At 45.5% G+C, this 18,429-nt stretch overlaps 2 protein-coding genes across 2 annotated transcripts in view; one reads left to right on the forward strand and one right to left on the reverse strand.

Annotated features, from left to right (window-relative positions):
- LOC107217059 (soluble guanylate cyclase gcy-33) overlaps positions 1-18,429 on the forward strand; it is an 86,332-nt gene that overhangs the window by 41,775 nt on the left and 26,128 nt on the right. The window contains exons 2-13 of the mRNA XM_046743102.1: positions 3,406-3,479; positions 5,195-5,295; positions 6,018-6,136; positions 7,677-7,832; positions 8,828-8,981; positions 10,242-10,396; positions 10,854-10,982; positions 11,259-11,341; positions 14,023-14,193; positions 14,260-14,497; positions 15,058-15,198; positions 16,034-16,191. Of these exons, the coding sequence (XP_046599058.1) occupies positions 3,406-3,479; positions 5,195-5,295; positions 6,018-6,136; positions 7,677-7,832; positions 8,828-8,981; positions 10,242-10,396; positions 10,854-10,982; positions 11,259-11,341; positions 14,023-14,193; positions 14,260-14,497; positions 15,058-15,198; positions 16,034-16,191 (1,679 nt within the window). The remainder of the gene's footprint in view (positions 1-3,405; positions 3,480-5,194; positions 5,296-6,017; positions 6,137-7,676; positions 7,833-8,827; positions 8,982-10,241; positions 10,397-10,853; positions 10,983-11,258; positions 11,342-14,022; positions 14,194-14,259; positions 14,498-15,057; positions 15,199-16,033; positions 16,192-18,429) is intronic.
- On the reverse strand, positions 16,278-17,752 carry LOC107217060. Its single transcript, XM_015654424.2, has 2 exons — positions 17,485-17,752; positions 16,278-17,340 (listed from the first exon to the last, which is right to left on the reverse strand). The coding sequence occupies exons 1-2, from the start codon at positions 17,612-17,614 to the stop codon at positions 16,448-16,450; spliced, it is 1,023 nt and encodes a 340-aa protein (XP_015509910.2). The 5' UTR covers positions 17,615-17,752; the 3' UTR covers positions 16,278-16,447.

Below are 18,429 nucleotides of genomic sequence, written 5' to 3' on the forward strand. Positions count from 1 at the left end.
CCCGGCTTCGACGAACCCGCCTCGCATTCTATATTGACACCTTCGGATTCGAATCTGTTTTCACCGCGTTTGATACAGCGTGGAGTACGAATCGATATAAATATATCTATGGATATATTAGGGTGGTCCTTGTTTAGGGTGTTGACGAATTTTTTCCGCCCCGCCGTTCAAAGAAACTTCAAATAATTCAAAAGCAATCGGCTAATTTTTTCAGATTTTTATCGCTTATTTGAAGTTGATTCGGGGGTCGGTACGGAAAAAATTTGCAACACCCTGAACAACGACAAACGTAATGTATCCAAACTGACAGAGTTCGGAGGGAGGAATTAATAACGGATTACCGAAAATGGCACGTTGGATAAAAATATATGTGTTTGTGTGGTACAAGAGGACGAGGAAAGGGATATTATGGGGGAAAACTAGGATGAGATGAGGAGACAAACAATGGGCAAAGTCGCTAGCTTACCAATCGAGCTTTTCCGAAGCGATAAATAAATCCGAGCTCGGAGGGTTTATCGCTCGACGTCACGATATCAACGAGAAATCCATCGTAACGAGCTTATGCCTCGTGTGCGTGTGTCTATGTAACTACAGTTTCTGTGTCCGATCGTTATAAAAATCTTGTTATTTTTACGATCATCCGCAGTACAAACCCCGTGATTGCAAATCGATTTATACGACGTAAAGGCAACGCGAAAGTTCCCCACTCCCCGCACCGTTCATTCCCGTTTCACCTCGCCTCAAATTTTCGTCCCCTTTTCCCCTCCCGTACATTTTTCCGCTACTCGTACGCGAACTTTCCAAGTCTTTGCGAGTCCCGTGTATCGATGTTCGTTACCATATCGATCGGTCGGCAAAGTCGGATATGCCGGACAACCTATCCCTCGGGAAAGGCGCGGGACAATTCCTAGGGAGTGTACCGATTCCCCGGTAACGTTTAACAATTCAAAAAGCGGGATGCGAGGCGGCCCGAGGCGCGTGTCGTGAAACAATAAACGAAGCGGGGGCGGATCGGAAATTCGGCCAAAACTCACCCTTGCTGGAGGACAGAGTAAATCCACGGCCCCCGCGGTTACCGAGAGTAAATATGCGAGGGAGCCGGACGGTAATGTAACCGTGTCACGGGGCCGTCAAAAACCAAACCCCTCGAGCTTTTTTCTCCGTAACGTAAAGAGCAAAGTTCTCGGAACGCCCGCGGCGGCGGGACAGCTCGAGAAAACTCGCAAAGGGGTTTTTTCCCCTCCCTACCCCTTCAGACCTGCAATCTGCGGGCTTATGCATTAATTAATCTCTATGCATTACTCCAGCCGCGCCGCTTCCTCGGCCCCGAACCCACCCCCGACTCGGAAATTGTTGCCTCATACGTTACGCGTTCGCCTTTCTCTACGCGAGCCTTGGCTAGGCGAGCTATTCCCCATTACTCATCGATATCCTCCTTGGTCGTATATCAACGCTTCAAACCTTCCGCGCATGCTGTAAACACTTTCCCTCCGGCTAGATTTGTCCGTCTGCACACCGCCCCGTGAAAACCAGCTCTAGGAAATTTGTTTGCCCAACATTCGCTCGTCTGTGCTTCGTTTTTTATAATTCCTGCAGACGGGAATTTACGACCATTCGTAGGACGAGTGTGACGTTTATTATACCTACGGTCATTCGTGAAATTCGGAATATTTTAATAATTATGATTCTTGACTTGGAGAGCTTCTAACAATCCCGACATCAGTCAGTTCGATCTGTTGGCGAAATTAATACCAACTATCGAAAAAATAGTCGCCTCAGAAGGACGGAAGTAAGAGAAACCTTGAGAGCGTCTTTCAAGTTGGCGGGCGGGGTGGAAATTCACCGTTTCCTAGGATAATTTCCAACGAAGAACTCGACGCCTCTCGGTCAACGCGATAATTCGCGTCGGTTCGTCTTTTGCAGGGCTTCGAGGTGAGCTGCCGGCGACTCGAATTGCGCAATATTCAGGAAGCAAATCGAGCCCCCGGCCAACCAGGGATGCGTGTAAACTCCCGAAGGAGGGGCAAGGCAGGCCGAGTCGCGACGAATGAACCGGAGATAACGCTTTATAAACCCAGTGACCGATTCTCGAGGGTTCGCCGGAATGTCGGATCAGATCCCTTTCCGCCTCTCGGCTCCGCCTAGACGGAGCGTCATTTCCGCGCGGGCAGGACAAACTTTAATCGACAAGTTTCCGATAAAAATCCGGCTCGAGATTGAAACCAGGTCGTCGAAATAATTCAAGTCGGTAGGTACATAGGTACGTATATAGGTCTGCTCGGAGAATCGGGGAACAAACAAACGGCAAATCCTCAAATAATTTACCCCGCGGGGCTTGCAGACCGGTTCTCAACGCATTTAATCCCATTATCGCAAACAAGTCCGTGTCTATCGATCAGCGTGGCGGAGGAGCCGAAGGCGAGCCGGGGAGAAACCTACGAGCAAAAATCACGAACGGTCGTTTCGTATCGTTCGCGGGTTTGTCAGCTTACGCGATCAGTCTGCGCGCGACACGAATAACGAGCGACTTTTCATCCCCCGAGTATTTTGTTCGCCCACCAAGCCGGCAGCACCTCCATTCGGTTATAATTAACGCCCAGGCGCGAGGAATCTTCGCCATCCTCCCCCTGCATTCGCAGGGTGTGTTTTACCATAGCCTGGCCGCCTTGCCGAACCTTCGCGTCTAGTCTAACCACCCTCGGGCTCTGATCGTATATCTTTACATATTGTCGGAGGAGCGGCGTAGCTTCACTCGAGTAAGTTAAGCGGATTGAAGTTTTCGCGTCGGGTGAAAGAGGGAGCGAGAACGTGGTCGTGGTGGTGGGGGGTGGGGGCGAGAGAAAAGCTTTCATTGAGGGGCGGGAGAGCTGGAGGGGGAGAGAGTCGGCTATCTAGGTGGCGCAGCTGGAGTCGAAAATCGATACCTATCTTCTCCGGCGGCTGGTTTGCAGTCACTGCCTCGTGTGCACGAGGCGAGCACCATTCCATGGTTGGCTGCGACGCGAAATGGAATGATATTGGCAGCGAGCACATCGGGGGGCACCACGTTCTCGTACATTGTACATAAATTGTAAACAAGTATGGTACGTCCGGCGGAGAGGGTGGAACCACTTCCTCGCCAATTCGAATAATATCGACGTTCTGTCGCAATTTGTTATTTTTTATTTTATTTTATTTTCTTTTTTTTTTTTCAAAATAACCGCACTTATTTGAAAATTTATCCACCTTTCATTTCGTTCGGTTATTCTTCGCCAGTTTGTTGTTACGTTCTCCCGTTATTCGGAGACACCCCGTGGTCGATCATGCGTTTAGTCGATATGACAAAAGAGTTTCACGTTTCGATTGTACCGATTTTTATTCACGCAATGGTTCGCTTTTAACAAACTTGTCTCGTTTGTTGTGCAGTATGGTTTTGTGAACTACGCCCTGGAATTGCTGGTAGTGAAGACATTCGACACCGAAACATGGGAGATTATAAAGTACGTAATTACCGTCATGCACTTGCCAAATTTCAAACCCTTGATCAATTTTTCACACTCTGTGTGCGATACTGTTTTTATACAATTCCATCCCTCCCTGCACGCGATGCACGAAGCCAGAAAGGAAATCGGTCACTGTTGAATTTCCATGATGTCGCCTACAAAGGAAAAAAATTAGACGTTTTGTGCTTGTTTTTATGCAATTCGATTTTCGTCAAAGTCTTCGTTAGATCTGATTAAAAAATTGTAGGGGTGCAAGATGGAAGACGAGAACACGAGTTGAAACCACGCGACGGCACCGATTCGCAAATTCCTCGATCCTTCGAAAAATGCAGTATTTATTAAAACCTGTGCGATATTCATCCGGAATTTTTATCGTTATTATCATTATTATTACTATTTTATTGTAGAATATTTCACGCCTCGTATTCAACGGCAATCGGTAACGAATTAACGTCAATTAAAGTCTGACGCGTTGCGGAGGAGTAACCAGGTTCGCTTTGGTAGATGTGACAAAAAAAAGAAAGGAGAAAAATTTGAAACGGCTTAAAAATTGGTTTATCGATATCGAAACCACAGGTATCAGCCTGCCTGTTGACTGCTCTGCGTTGTTAAAGCGGCCCAGCCTCGTTTCCACCTCTAATTCAGTACAGATTGAAAACGGAAATTGGCTTAAATTTAATAAAGATCGAAAGATGTCACTTGGACTAGGAGATGAACATTTTTTTCCGTCACAGAACCCGCAAATAAATAACGAATATCCCACGGTGACAGTTTAATAACGATGATAATTGATCGATGGACGAGAAATAATGAAGACGCGGATGAAAATGAAATGAAAAAAGAACGGGCGTAAGTGTGATTAAATTCTCCATGAATATTTCAAGATTAATGTTTAAAGAAGCTCGTTTGAAGTTTGTCTGATGAAAAAAGTTTAAGAAAATACTTCTTTTCCATCGTCGGGCAACGCTGATTCGAATACCGAATTCGATTTACTCTCTAAGGAGCTTTCAAACTTGTTGGCAAAATCGTTTTTCCTCGATATCGTCGCTTTTTCTCTCCATCTCGTCGCGCCCAGATCGGCTATCCTGCGGCGTGTAACCAAAGATTCTGCAGCGGGGCTGATCTACGCACGGATTACGTTCGTAGGTGTAATATATACACGCAAAATGGGTTAAAGGGATTGCGTCGACTCGACGGCCCTAAGTACGACCGACGCATAACGTATGTGTGCAACCCTACGAGAAGGGGTAGCTCGGTACAACCGACAGTATCGGCGAAAGTTCGACTTGCGTGATGGATGAGCTTTAGGGAAGGGACAACTGCAATGATAATAACAATAAGAAAACCGTCATATTGCTGGGAAATATTTTGCCTCCCGGAACGATTTGTCATTTGAATATTTTACAATTTTAAACCCGTTTTGTCGACACCTAAAACGAGAATGATTGTTATCGTTGTTGAAGAAATACGACGCCGCTGAAGCGTGGATTGTTCTCCCTTAATCCTGTCGCGGAGTTCTTATCTTTTTACGCGTCTGTAGGTCGGGAGGGAAAGCTGGCTTGCACGCAAGTGAAACAACCGCCGAACGAAAGCTCGTTTGATAGAAAATTTTGTGACTGGTTAGAGAAGAACTTTTTTCCCCGTGCAAGAGCGCGAGATTAAATTCGATACACGGACCTGTTTGTTTGCTTAATTCATTTTCATCACTACAGGAAGGACGCCGCCGTCAATATGGAGGGCCAGTTTTTGGTACGGCAGATTTACGACGACGAGATTACGTACAATCTGATAGCAGCCGCGGTCAACCGCCTCAGTAGGTATCATCGATACACCATTGATATTTCATTGATAACCCTCGGTCCGATAAACGCCCGGCTCCCATCCAAATTCTCCCCGGGGGCTCTTTTCTTCCCCTTTCTAATTATACCCGTGACGGTGGAGGAAGAAAAGTGGATGAAATCGAAGTAGGATCAAGGAATCGCGAAGTGCTGTTTGACTTGGGGATCTTTATTATTTCGTATATATATATATATATATATATATATATGTAAAGGAATAAAAGAAGCTGCAAACAGTCTTCGCAATTTGTTAAAAAAGGTAGTGAGTTTGGTTTTTTTTTTCTTCTTTTTATCTCGCAAGCAACACAATACAGACCCGCATAGAGACAGTCAGATTATGCAAAATGTGATTTTTCCATTCCTCTCTGCCTCCCCAATTTGCACACGATTCATATCTCTGCATTTCGCTTGTGCAGAATGAAAGTTTAGGGAAGAGTTTTAGCGGGGATTCCGAGTTATTTCCGGGGAATTTACTTCCCGACGTTTCCATTTCTTTATTTTCTTTGCATTACCGTTATCGTTATTATACATTATTTCTTTCTTCCCTCTCTTTTGTCCCATTCTTGACTGCAACGAACCTTGAGCGCAAAGCGAAAATCCCTCGCCATTTAGCCGAGCATCGAGGCGTGCGCATGGAAGAATTATAGTGCCGGATTAAATTATTACATTAATGAAATTGCCGTGTAATTTATTGCAGACATCCCGGCTAACGAAATACTCGAACTATTCGGTAAAATGTTCTTCGAATTCTGCCAGGATTCCGGGTACGACAAAATTCTACAAGTACTTGGCGCTACGCCGAGGGATTTTTTACAGGTAAATATTTCACCCTCCCTTGTACAAAAGCGAAGACGCAAAGTCCCATCTTACACGATGAATTTCTCGCAACGCCGCGACGCCAGAAATCGTCAAACCGGATCAACGGCACTTATTCGAATCCTACGTTTTTCCGTACGCGTTTCATGCCGATTGAGTTTGCCCGTCGCTCTATATATGTATATATATGTGGGTACGCCACAAAAAATTATTTTTTTTCAAACATCCGACAAAATTTCGGTAGAACATCTCAAATAGAACATCTCATCCAAATATTCGCGCTTAATATTCATATTTAGAAATGCCTATTTCGTTTCTTCCATTTTCCACTTAAATAACACGTAAAGAAAGTCGGGAAGTTTTTCTTTTCGTATATGGCTTGACGTATAAATTATCTAAATGCAAAGTCTTGTAAGAAATTTCACGCTCTGTAAAAAAGTACCGAGATAAAATATTCCCAACTCTAACCGATTAAGAGATATTTGCATGTAAACATTGGATCATATGCGAATATCTTTTAATCGGTTAGAGTGAAGAAAATTTTATCTCGGTACTTTTTTATAGAGCATGAAATTTCCTACAAGACTTTGCATTAAGATAATTTATAAGTCAAGCCGTTTACGAAACAAAAATTAATTCTGTAATTTTTCTATTTTCTTTACGTAATATTTAAATGAAAAATGGAAAAAACAAAATAGGTACCGCTAATATAAGTATCAATAGTAAGAGCTCGTACTTGGATGAGATGTACTATTTGAGATGCTTTGCCAAATTTTGAGGCGCGTTTGAAAAAAAAAATTTTTAAATATATAACACATAAATTTACAATTGAAATACATTTTTAATCCAATTTCCATATATACGGAATTCTCTCATATACGTGAACGAAATCCGCCATTTCTACGTCGCGCCACGTCGGATTTAGAGAGGGAATTTTCACCACCTGCAGCCGCTCGTTTCGCCAGTAAAATATTCTACGTGTATTGTTTTTTTTCTCTCTCTCTCTTTTATTTATTAATTTTTGTCTATTTTCCATTTATCCCTCCGCAATTTCGCCTCTCTTTTTTTCGCCGAATTCAATATTTCTCCGAGCACCGATACGCCGTCAAGCCGTTCATATTATTCAATTTTGCATACGACAATGTGTATTATTACGTTGATCGAATTTGATTAAAATACAAGAAACAGAAAGAGAAAGAGATGGAAAAGAGAGGGTGAAAAAAAAAAAAAATGTTAAAACTCCTTGGGATTTAGTCGCGAGGCATAAAGCGACAATCCGTCAAAACTCGGAGAGCTTTCAAGGCGAGTTATAACCGGGTCGCGAATTTCCACCCACAAAGGGCCGGGGCACGTCTCTTCTGGACGGGTGTAGTTAGTTGCGCGCGGGAAAAGGCGACGAGAGGCGTGCCTTTGAGCGGTGGGAAATACGGTTTATTACGATGAAAAGAACGAAAAGCGAGGGAAGAAGGGGGGGGGGGGGAGGGGGGACTAGAATGAGGCAAAAGAAGGGAGGAGGGATGAAAATAACATGCAATCCAAGAATTTGGACGCCCTCCACGACCACTTGGGCACGTTGTACCCCGGAATGAGGGCGCCTTCTTTCCGCTGCACGGAGAGGCCTGAGGACGGGGCTCTTATCCTGCACTACTACTCGGACAGGCCTGGACTCGAGCACATCGTCATCGGTATAGTCAAGGTGAGCTTCGTTACTTAGCAGAAGGGGTGAGTTACAGCGGTGACATTTTTAGAACCAAAATATAACACGACCAGGGCTTGGCAAGTTAGAAGCTCCGCTCAATTCAGCTGAATTTTATCACGACATGACTGTTTCGTGTCTAATTTGTGGGAAAAATATGGAAAACTTGGTATTGTCTTGGAATTTGTTTACTCTCGGAGAAACAATTTCAAAGCTTCTTGTTAATAAGATACTCTTGAAGTATGTTTCAACGGAGAAAATAAAAGCTTTTTTTTTATTATACTTTTTACTAAAAATGCACATAATTTTGAGCTACTCTGCATCAGGATGACTATAAAATTCTCCAAGATAAGCAAAATTCTAAAAGTGTCTGGTGATCGTTTGACGAAAAATGTGTCTCTAACGCGTCTGAAGAAGTGTTTAAATTTTTCTGAACAATCTGTAATTCACACTGTTTTGAGTTGACAGCCTGTAGGAGAATCACTTGCCATTTTTTTTTCTTTTTTTTACACGGAGATTGATTTCAGACAATTTATTTCTGTATTCTCTGAAATTCCTTTTCATTTTCGGTATAAATTTTTTCACCGTTCTCCAACGCGTGGCTAAATTTATCAGCAATATTTTTGTTACTTTGGCGAAGTGTTCCGCAAAATTTGATGAAACTTTCGTTAGACCTGGCAGTGCGACATTTTTTCGTCAAACCGAAAACCTGTCGTGGTAATCTGGCGCAGTACGTGGTGTTCCACACTACGCGGCCTGCAGATACACACTCGTTGGTTAATTTCCCATCAATTTGCATGAGGGGAAATTGACGTTGAATAAGGAATACCGGCTCGGAAGCTTCGCAGGGATGAAGTTGGGCGGTAACCGGCCGGTCTTCTTCCTTCTCTCAAGTCTCCCGGCCCTCGTCCGTGTTCAAAATTTTCGCCAGTATCAAGATTCACTCCTTTAGAGGATTGAAACCTTACAATATATCGGATGTAAACTTTGCTCAGACCGTGGCGAAGAAGCTGCACGGAACGGACGTCGACATGCGGATACTGAAGACGAAGAACGAGTGCGATCACGTCCAGTTTCTTATAACGGATTCCTCGACCCCGGGTGTCGTCTCGAAGCCGATGATCGCCGAACTGCAAACTTTGTCCCGCGGTAAGTGGAGATCTGCTCCTGGACGAATTCCGCCGTCCTTTGTCAAGTTGTTTTTCATCGGTTTCTTCCCGTCTACTTTCTGCTCTTTTGCATTATACTGCACCGTCTGCACAATTTTATTCAGCAGAAAACTTTCCCGGCGAGCAATTGTTTAAAATATCCTGTTTACTCGGGGAGTTTTTGCCGCGAGCTTGCGGGCTTCGGATAATAAAAAACTTGGCACGGCGGAACTTCTAGTCGCTCTTTTCAAAAGTTAAAAATAGGAGGGAAAATTCTGGGCGAACTGTGTGATATGCTTGCGCTTTGTTTCGCCGACTTCTCGTTTGTTTTCCCGTCGCTTTTCAAAGGCTGACGAGACGGAGACGCTGCCCCCAAAAGACGCCAGATAAGCGCCGACGCTTCGGTGTTACGATTTGAAACAACACCCACGACCGCAATTTCTGGGTAATTAGCTCCGGCGCTTAGCGATGATATCTCAATTCTTGGCTTTCGCAAATTTTACTTCAATTGTAAGGCAAGACAAGCCAAAAGCACTCTCAAGCGTCGGCTGCAGAGCCGTCGGTCGAATCTTATTATCCGAGTAATCTTGTGTGCATTCAGCGAATCGTTCATAAGTGGAATAAGAGAGAGGGAATTGAGGCTTCGGGCTTTATTGTTACATTGACGTAATAGCGGGGGTAATGATAATAATAACAACAACGAGAACCTTCCACGATTTCGACATACGCCCGACCCTCTCGCTCTTCTCCGAAACGTGAAAAACAAAGGGGACGAGAGAAATGTTTTGTTTTTCATTTCAAAGCTTCGCAACCCCGGCTGACCTGCCGCACGCCAAAATTGAGGGTAAGATAATATCAACAAACCGAGGCACCGGGCAGTTTTCTCCCCCATTTTTAAAATTAAAACGGTTTTGCATGTACGACCGACTTTACATTTTGCGATGAAGCCTTTTCCCTCCCTCTGTATTTTTTTTTTTTTTTTTTTTCATTTTTAAATTCCTTTTGTTACACGAAATATCATTGCCGCCGGCGTAAACGCGCTGAATATGGATCGGGGAAATTTTATCGCCGCACGTTTAAACTTCCGTCCATTGAAATATTCGACAGTATATCGAACGGATACCGACTTGGCTCTGCAGGGTGATAAAATTTTTATTATACCTCCCTACAGTGACCGTAAAGGTTCCTTTTGTTGAGCCGGCGTCACTCTTCTGCAGATCTGCACTTCATCGACCCTCGATATTGTCCCTTAATGTTGCAGAGCCCAGGGTTAGTCCGGCTACTTTTTGCCGGGTATTTCCCTTTCATCTAATGTTCAACAGACAACTGACGATCGTGCAGACCGGCAGCACGATCACCCGGGTCATCCCCCAGGTTTCGACCGGTAATTGCAAGCTGAACGACATCCTGCTCACCGTAAGTCTCACGCAAGTCCAACGAGTCGAATCGCTCGCTCGTTTATTCTCGTATTTGTTTTCCAATCTCGTTTTCCCTGTTTTCTTTTTATCCACCTCGGATATTCGGGAGTGGATATTTCCGATATCTGTCAAGTCAACCGACACTCCATTACTCATCGATTCGAGTTTCTCTGGATTGACCCAAGCCCGTTCGGTCCGGGTGACGTAACGTCGCGTTTTGCTTTGTCGACGTTCTTTCGCAGGTTTAAGAAGTTGATCCAAAACCCGTGGAATCTATTGGGATCAGGTACTCGAGGGGTCTGAAATATTAGAAATCTGATGACGCGACGGGAATGAATGTCCGGGATTGAAAGAAATCACGGGAACCAATGAAACTTTTTGATTATACTCCAATTCTCCCGCATTTTTTTCCCCCTCGCATTCACTCTCCTCCCTTAGTCGATTCATTTTTCCAGGTCCGGCCCCACCTCGAGCTGACTTTTGAAAATATATTATCGCACATCAACACGGTGTACGTCTTGCGAACGAAAACTGGCGTGATGAAGGTCGAGGCTGCCGAGGAATTCTCGAACATGCGTCTTAAAGTGAGGCTAAAACACGTTATGCTAACAGTGATTCGAGTGTTTGCACGGGGGAAACCGTTTCAGTGGAGATTGAGCGTTATAGGATTTCGGCGAATCAGTGCGAGAAACAGTCGGGAGTTCTCGCGGGTAACGAAGAGATAAAAGAGAATCGAATTCACCGCCTTGCGGCGGTCGTTTCAGGGTATATAGAAAAATTACTGAAACGGTAACGCCGAGACGAATGCTAAATAATAAAGTCGAGTAATCGGAGTAATCGGCATTCGCTTTCGCTCGCAGGGCCAGATGCTTTACATCCCGGAAGCGGATCTGGTAACTTTCTTGTGCTACCCGAGCGTGATGAATCTCGACGATTTGACCAGGTAACAGTAATATTTATTTATCTTAGGTCATTTCTCGAGACGGCGTATGAATAAATTGTGTGTATAGAATTACGTCACCTTGTACCATACACGCGATTTGTCTCTTGCATGGCTCGTATAAAATTCCCCCAAACTTCTTCCTCCGCACGGCTTATAAGATTCTCTTCCCTTATTTTATCTTCGCGCACGCACATTTTTTTTTTTTTTTCTTCTATCATTCTTTTTCCCTCATATCTTTCACACCCGGCTCGTTCCCTCGCAGGCTTTAAATCGCCAATAAATCGCTGCGTTGCACCGAATCCGGAAGGTATAACCTTCTCCGAAACGTCCAATAAATTTTCCCGGATATCACCACATCCCGTTACGTTCATCTCTCGATTAAACACGCATCAATTAAACCCTCCTTAGTCCGATTTCACCTGGCCCTTGTTCCTCGCGTAAGCCAAATCACGCAAAGCCTTGAAATAGGCAAACGTCTGTTCATTCGAGTTACAGTCCGTTGAACCAGTCGCTGGTCTGTAATACGCTCAACTTGAAACTATATTACCTTTGCTCAATTTTCTCCAGTCTTCTCGGCAATTCAGGAATCTAGTCTTGCCCGTAAGTCGAGGTAGAAAAATTTTTTCGCCCCTTTAAATTGGTTTCACAAAAAAAAATTTTTTTTTACCACCGTATAAAATCCCTCGCGCAGCAGTAAATATATCCCGAGTGAAATTTTTTTACCATCAGTTTTGCTGGTACAAGTTGTCTGAAAATCCCTTCCACCGTCCATTTTTTTCCACTTTCTTTTTATTCCTTCACTTTTTACGTTTCTTCTTCTGCTTATATTTCGCATGAATTTCAGCTTACGAATTTGAGCGATATAAAAATGAAGGGGGCTGCCGAGAGAAAAAGGGAGGGCGAATTTGTCACGTAATATCAGGAGGGGTGGAAGTCTACGTGACGGAGTGCGATACGGTAGTGAGTGGGGCGAAAGGGGGTTGAAAATGGGAGAAAACAGCCTGACGAACCTTTTTATTGGTTTCTGGAATCTCGTCATCGCTCCCTCAAACTTTCTGCCTTTCGCGAATATCCATTTTCTCCTATATTTCTTACTTTTCGAACGAGAGAATGGCCCGCGAAGCCTCACGCGCTTATTTTACGTCTCAGCAGTCGTGAACGTAACTGTGAAGGTATTTACCTCGAGCCCCTCGCGACGCATAACTCACTCTGAGATATGTCGTTTAATTCCATTGTTTCTACGGGGTGAAGTGCCCCTCTGTCGACTCCCGAGAGCTTGTAACTCCCCTTACCTACCCCTCTTTTCCGCCCTTCCTCTCTCTCTCTCTCTTATTCTCGTCTTCTCCTTCTCTATCGATCCCTCCTTGCAGTGCAAGAAACGCCTTTGTTTCACTCGTTTCTTTCCAGGGGGCGACTTTTAGTGCAGAAGGAAACGAGCCCCGTATCAGCCTTCGGGCTACAGCGAGAAATACTTGCCTCTGACACGCGATGTTCAGCCGATTTTCACCGCGGCGGATGTTTCAGGGCAGGAATTTGGCCCCGAGCCGAACCGTGAATTTTCATCCCTTCGATGCCCGGCAAAAATTTGTCGAGGACAAATCGGGCGGTTCCGACAACTTGCCCCTTTTCTTCCACCCCGTATCTTCAAATCGATTGTTTGCGGCTGCACTTTCCTACAGGAACGTTTCGGCAAGCTTCTCGAACATTCTCACCCCTGATAAAGTCTCTTATCTCCCTCGGCGACCCGCGAGAAATGAAATATGCTTCGCCGGCCATGACCGGGTTTTAAGGCAAATCTCTACCCTCGAGATAGTTTTCCCTCCACTTTGTGCACCCGTTTACACTGTACAGGTTATGCACACATGTACGCTTCTTTTTTTCTCTTTCTTCCTCGCCTTTTGTCCCTACCGAGTAATTTCTCCGGCACTGGCAGTTTTCTCTGGAGGGATTTGTAATTAGTGTCTCGGTACGCAATTATTATCAAATTACCTCGCAGGTCTCGTCAAACAGACGCAATTGTTCTCATCTCATTAACCTGTGTTATGCCTTGGTTTGCGTGTGTTTTCTGCATTATTCAGGTCTCTCTGAATAATTCGCGAGTCGGGGATGACTCGAGTTTCCTCAACGCCTCCTACCATCCACAAAAAGAAAAAAAAAATCACCGCTTCTAAGGAAGATCATTTTTTCCAAACGACTCTGCGAACAAAAAAAGCCAGGGAACCGAACTTCGTCTTGAGACAAATTCTATATAACTACGAAGTTGAATTATCTTATTTGTTCGTCTGTTTTCATCCCAGAGCACATTGCAGTGACGCAGATCTGATTTCGTAGTAAAAGTTTCTTTTTTTGCTCCATGTTTTTTCCATCTCTCAAGTCTCTCTCCACTACGAAATGGGTCAAAGAAACGAGCGAAAAACAACGCCGTAGTCGTACCGTGAAAAATTTTTTCGTCCTCCCCCTCCATATATACCTACGTATATCAATCCTTTATGGATATTCGATGACGATTTTATCGTACCTCGACGGGACAGACAGACGCCGGTTTCACCCTAACCGTCGAACTTCACCCCTACCAAAGCGAACATTATCTCTTCACGTCTCGCGATAGTAGCTGTAGACGGTTTTTTTCGATGGGTCACCCGTGCAAGTGATTTGCTCGAGAACTCGCCTTGTTCCTTTAGGCGCGGACTCTATCTCAGCGACATTCCCCTTCACGATGCGACCCGGGATCTCGTCCTGATGTCCGAGCAGTTCGAGGCCGACTACAAGCTCACCAGGAACCTCGAACTACTGACGGACAAGCTTCAGCAGACCTACCGCGAGCTGGACGGTGAGAAGCAGAAGACCGACAGGTGAGAAGTTCTCAAGGATTCGAATCGTTACATGGTTTCTCATTGCTTTCGCCCCCTTTGCGACAGGCTCCTCTACTCCGTACTTCCGATATCGGTGGCGAGCGAATTGCGCCACTCGCGACCAGTTCCGGCGAAAAAATACGACTGCGTGACGCTACTGTTCTCAGGAATCGTTGGGTTCGGTGCCTACTGCGCTGCCCACACGGATTCCAGCGGCGCGATGAAGATCGTAAACATGCTGAACCAACTCTACATCGCCTTCGACGTGCTCACGGACCCGAAGAAAAACCCAAACGTCTACAAGGTGCGATTACCACTTGTGAAAAATGCCAGCTTTATTACGGTACGGTAACTTGTTAAAATTATTGTTGCCGCGGAAACTTTACAGCGTCCGCGATTAAAGGCAACGTGCTCTAATTGATGCATTTAACTACATACTCTGAGGAACGGATGCCGAGACCGATGTGCCGAACCAGTCGCGTTGATGCGAGACCGGCAAATTAACCACTTACTGCCAGCAACGTAACACGCGGCTGTTTCTGCCACTTGGTATTGAGGCGACCGTACCTGCGTTGATATAACTCCACTCGTCAATGGTGCTCGTGGTACTCATTCGCTGATTGGGTACAGTAATCGAAGCATGTCTCGGTTACCAATCGTCACGCGGTTGAATCGAAGGGTTCGATAGAGAAGCGGGGGGAATTATTATAAAAGGCTTCCATTCTACCGGGGTTCATTGACATGGCAAAATTCCACGGTACTTCTCAGCGCTGTTTTCTCATTCATCCCAATCGACCTTGCACCGAAATGTGTAATAACGAAAGCTGCGACGCTCATTTCCAACCTGTTCAATGCCTCCGTCAGGTGGAGACTGTCGGTGACAAGTATATGGCAGTCAGTGGTTTGCCAGAGCCATGTCGAAGCCACGCTCGCTGCATCGCCAGGCTGGCCCTGGACATGATGGATCTGGCAGCGGACGAAGTTCAAATCGACGGGGAGCCGGTGGTGAGCATTTTCTGTTTTTATTATCATCGTTTCCAAAGCGCGGGCGGCAACCCGTTGAAATATTCATTTGGCTGTCGCTCGAAGAAGAGCCACCTCGACGATCAGATCGTTCTAAGATACGGATTTCATTTCCGTATATTTTCTTACCGCCGTCAAAGTTTCTCCTCTGGCTCCTATTTATTTGCATTACAGAAGTCTCGCCCATCGAGTTTCTGTGAATTCCGATAGATCGGAACTTGATGTATGATCGCAAGTTCCTTCGTAACCTTTACACTCAATTCATAAGGTTTTGTGCTCGATTATGATTAACGGTTATGATTTGAGGGTAGTTAAAGTTGGCTCACTGCAATAGTCGCGTCTTTCGTAGAGTTATCGACTTTTCACTTTCCTTGTCAACGTGTTTCTCAAGTTTCGCACAAAAATTCCTGTTCGCCAAAGAGAACAGGTGTTTTTTTATCTTCAAAAACCAATCAATTATTTCGTAGATCAGGGTTTATTGATCGGTTGACATAAAAATATAAAGGAAAAACAGTGAAAACAGTTAAATCATGAATCGGAAAGCTTTTTTGTAATTATTGTAGCGAAGCTCTCAAGTCCAGAACGAAAGATTGCGAATGAGTTTTCGAGGTAAATGAAGTGTATTTTCAGAAGCCTAAAAGTCCGACGAGGGGAAAAAGGCTTTGATCAAGCAATTAAAATCTTGAATACATAACGGACGATAAGTCGGGCATCCTGCCGAGTTTAAAAGTCCGCTTGTTATTAGCAGCCCCCGCGGTAGTATAGCTGTAGCGGTAGGAGAAAAGAGCCGAATGAAAAACGATTGTTCAATTTGCAGAAAATTACAATTGGGATTCACAGCGGGGAAGTCGTCACCGGTGTAATTGGGCATCGAATGCCGAGGTACTGTCTCTTCGGTAATACCGTTAACCTGACCAGTCGGACCGAGACTACTGGGGAACCGGGAAAAATCAACGTGTCGGAGGATGCATACAGGTATGTACGACGAACATCGAATTCACTCAGCGACACTCACACCCGCTAATTGGCAGGCTTTTCCAAATCAATGAATCCAGGGCGCGGATTGTTCCGCGTGATGAATAACCACGGGTGATAATTTATTATCAAATCCCACGGTACACACGGCTCGGCGGAGTACAATAATTTATTCATAAAACTAGAGTGTTCCCGACACGATCCGCGCCTCATCTCCGCCAAACAATGCTGATCCCTCGATCAGGAATTCCAACTGTCAGTCGGCGAGCAGGTCCAGGTACTCCCGGAGGGACTGGGGTATCCTAAGTTCCTTAATCCCGTGGGGGAGGGCCCAGTTGTCGAAGAGCGACTGTCGCACCCGGCATCTGCAAAGGTGTTTCAGCTCGGGTGGAGAGACGCCGCTTCGTTCGGGGGGCACCAGATTACTCTCGACGAATTTCGGGTATTGATCGTAGAGCGGAACCGTCTCCACCCCGCTCCGATCGGCGATGTGACTCGGGGTGTTGACCCTGACCAGAGGTACCGTCCGCAGAAGCACCCTCAGACAGGCGACAAGCTGAGGCGGATATTGACCGGGCTCCACTTCCAGCTCCGAGAATTTGTTCAGGACCATTTCGAGCGGGGACGGTGATAATCCGTCGGCGAAACTCGACGCTCCGTACCTGAGGAGAAGCAGCAAAATGTCCGGACTTCCGAGCTGGATGACCACCCGGATGGGGATAGCCTGCCCGTAGGACTCCATTGGGACGTCGACGAAACGGCACTTGCCGGTGGAAGCTGGGCTCGAGTAGAGGAGCCGGCCGGAGTTGGCGTGATCCATGAAGTAGATCAAGGCCCTGATGTTCTCTTCGCGGTCCTCGAAGTCGCTCTTCCACCCCGACAGGAAGTGCGTCACTCTGGTGCCGAATATCGCCCCGACGAATATCCTCTCGAAGGTCTTTTCGCAGTAGAATATGTCGTTCAGCAACCGCGAGACTATCTCGTTGTTACGTAGCTCCCAGTCGAAGCACAGCTTCATCGCTACGTACAAGACGTTGTGGAACTTCCCAAGAAGACAGATCGACCCGTTTTCCACCAGCGTCAAGTTGTGGTAACGCAACGCCGCCAGCACCGCCCTCTCGCACACGTCCGTGTTCTCCAGCTCCTCACCTGGAGCAATAAGGGTCCTTTGAAGCGGGTTTGGAGGAACCGAGAGTCAGCGCGTTTTTATTTTTCGGTGGGTTGAGAGGAACACGACGGCTAATGCGGGGGATTCTTACTTTGCGTATTTCTTTTTTCGTTTCTTTTACTTACCTTTGGCACAGCCTTGGATAATTGCAGTGAAGTAATTGACTAAGGCACGTCTTTTGTACCGGGATAAAAGGCTGCTGCGTTCCATTTCGGAGAATATTTGATCAAAGTAACAGTCGATCACCACCTCCATTATATTTTGCCCGGGGTCTGAACGTCGGAATGAGATAAAAATCAGCGAATTGTAAATCAACGGGGTCGGATCGGCAAGTAGTTATGAAAAAAAAACGCGGTTGACACGACGGAGGCCAGCGTGATTTTGCCAAGGGAACGTCTGTCCGTGGAAGAGTGAAAAGCTGCGTAAATTCGATTATACTTAGGGGTGCATTTAGCCGGCTTCACGGCTGCAGTTCTCGCTCGCTCATCGTATTAGGTACGAGACTCGATATCACGTGACTCTCGCATTCCGCGTATCCCCGTTGAGAATGTATACGTACCATTCTGTTTACCGTTTCTCATTTATTTCAGTCGAGTGTTTTACGAAAAGTAAAATTATATTTTCACATTTAATTTTCATCCGAGTAGTAAAACGAATGTTTAGCTACTGAGCGTGAAAAAAACGTTGAAAAAAAAGAGGAACAACATTGATACGGTTACGGCGTAAAACGTTGTGGAAAATATTTTTTCCCGAACTAATTATAGGAGGCTTTGATCTCGTTGTAATTAACCAGCTCACCGAGCGAGGGCCGTTAATTAAATACCTGCTGGCAATTTTGCATCGCTCAAGAGTTTGAGAAACGTTAAACGATGGAGTTGGGCTACCACATTACCTGCAATAACGAGTAACAAGCTGTACAGATCGAAACTGCGTCTGTGCAGTGGATGGATATAGCACGCATCGTCAGGTGCAGGCGATGAAGATATTTTTTACGTGCCAAATGAGTATGAACATATCGAAGCCGGGAGTCGATGATATCACGGACGGTGAAGATTTACAGCATTAACGGA

This window comes from Neodiprion lecontei, chromosome 6, assembly GCF_021901455.1.
Source record: "Neodiprion lecontei isolate iyNeoLeco1 chromosome 6, iyNeoLeco1.1, whole genome shotgun sequence".
In the NCBI taxonomy this organism is placed as follows: domain Eukaryota; kingdom Metazoa; phylum Arthropoda; class Insecta; order Hymenoptera; family Diprionidae; genus Neodiprion; species Neodiprion lecontei.

What these genes read in the sequence shown, in the direction of transcription:
- LOC107217060 (XM_015654424.2), bottom strand. Translation starts at nt 17,614, where the DNA reads ATGGAGGTGGTGATCGACTGTTACTTTGATCAAATATTCTCCGAAATG. An exon ending in TATCCAAGGCTGTGCCAAAG is followed by an intron (nt 17,341 to 17,484) that starts GTAAGTAAAAGA and finishes TTATTGCTCCAG; the next exon opens with GTGAGGAGCTGGAGAACACG.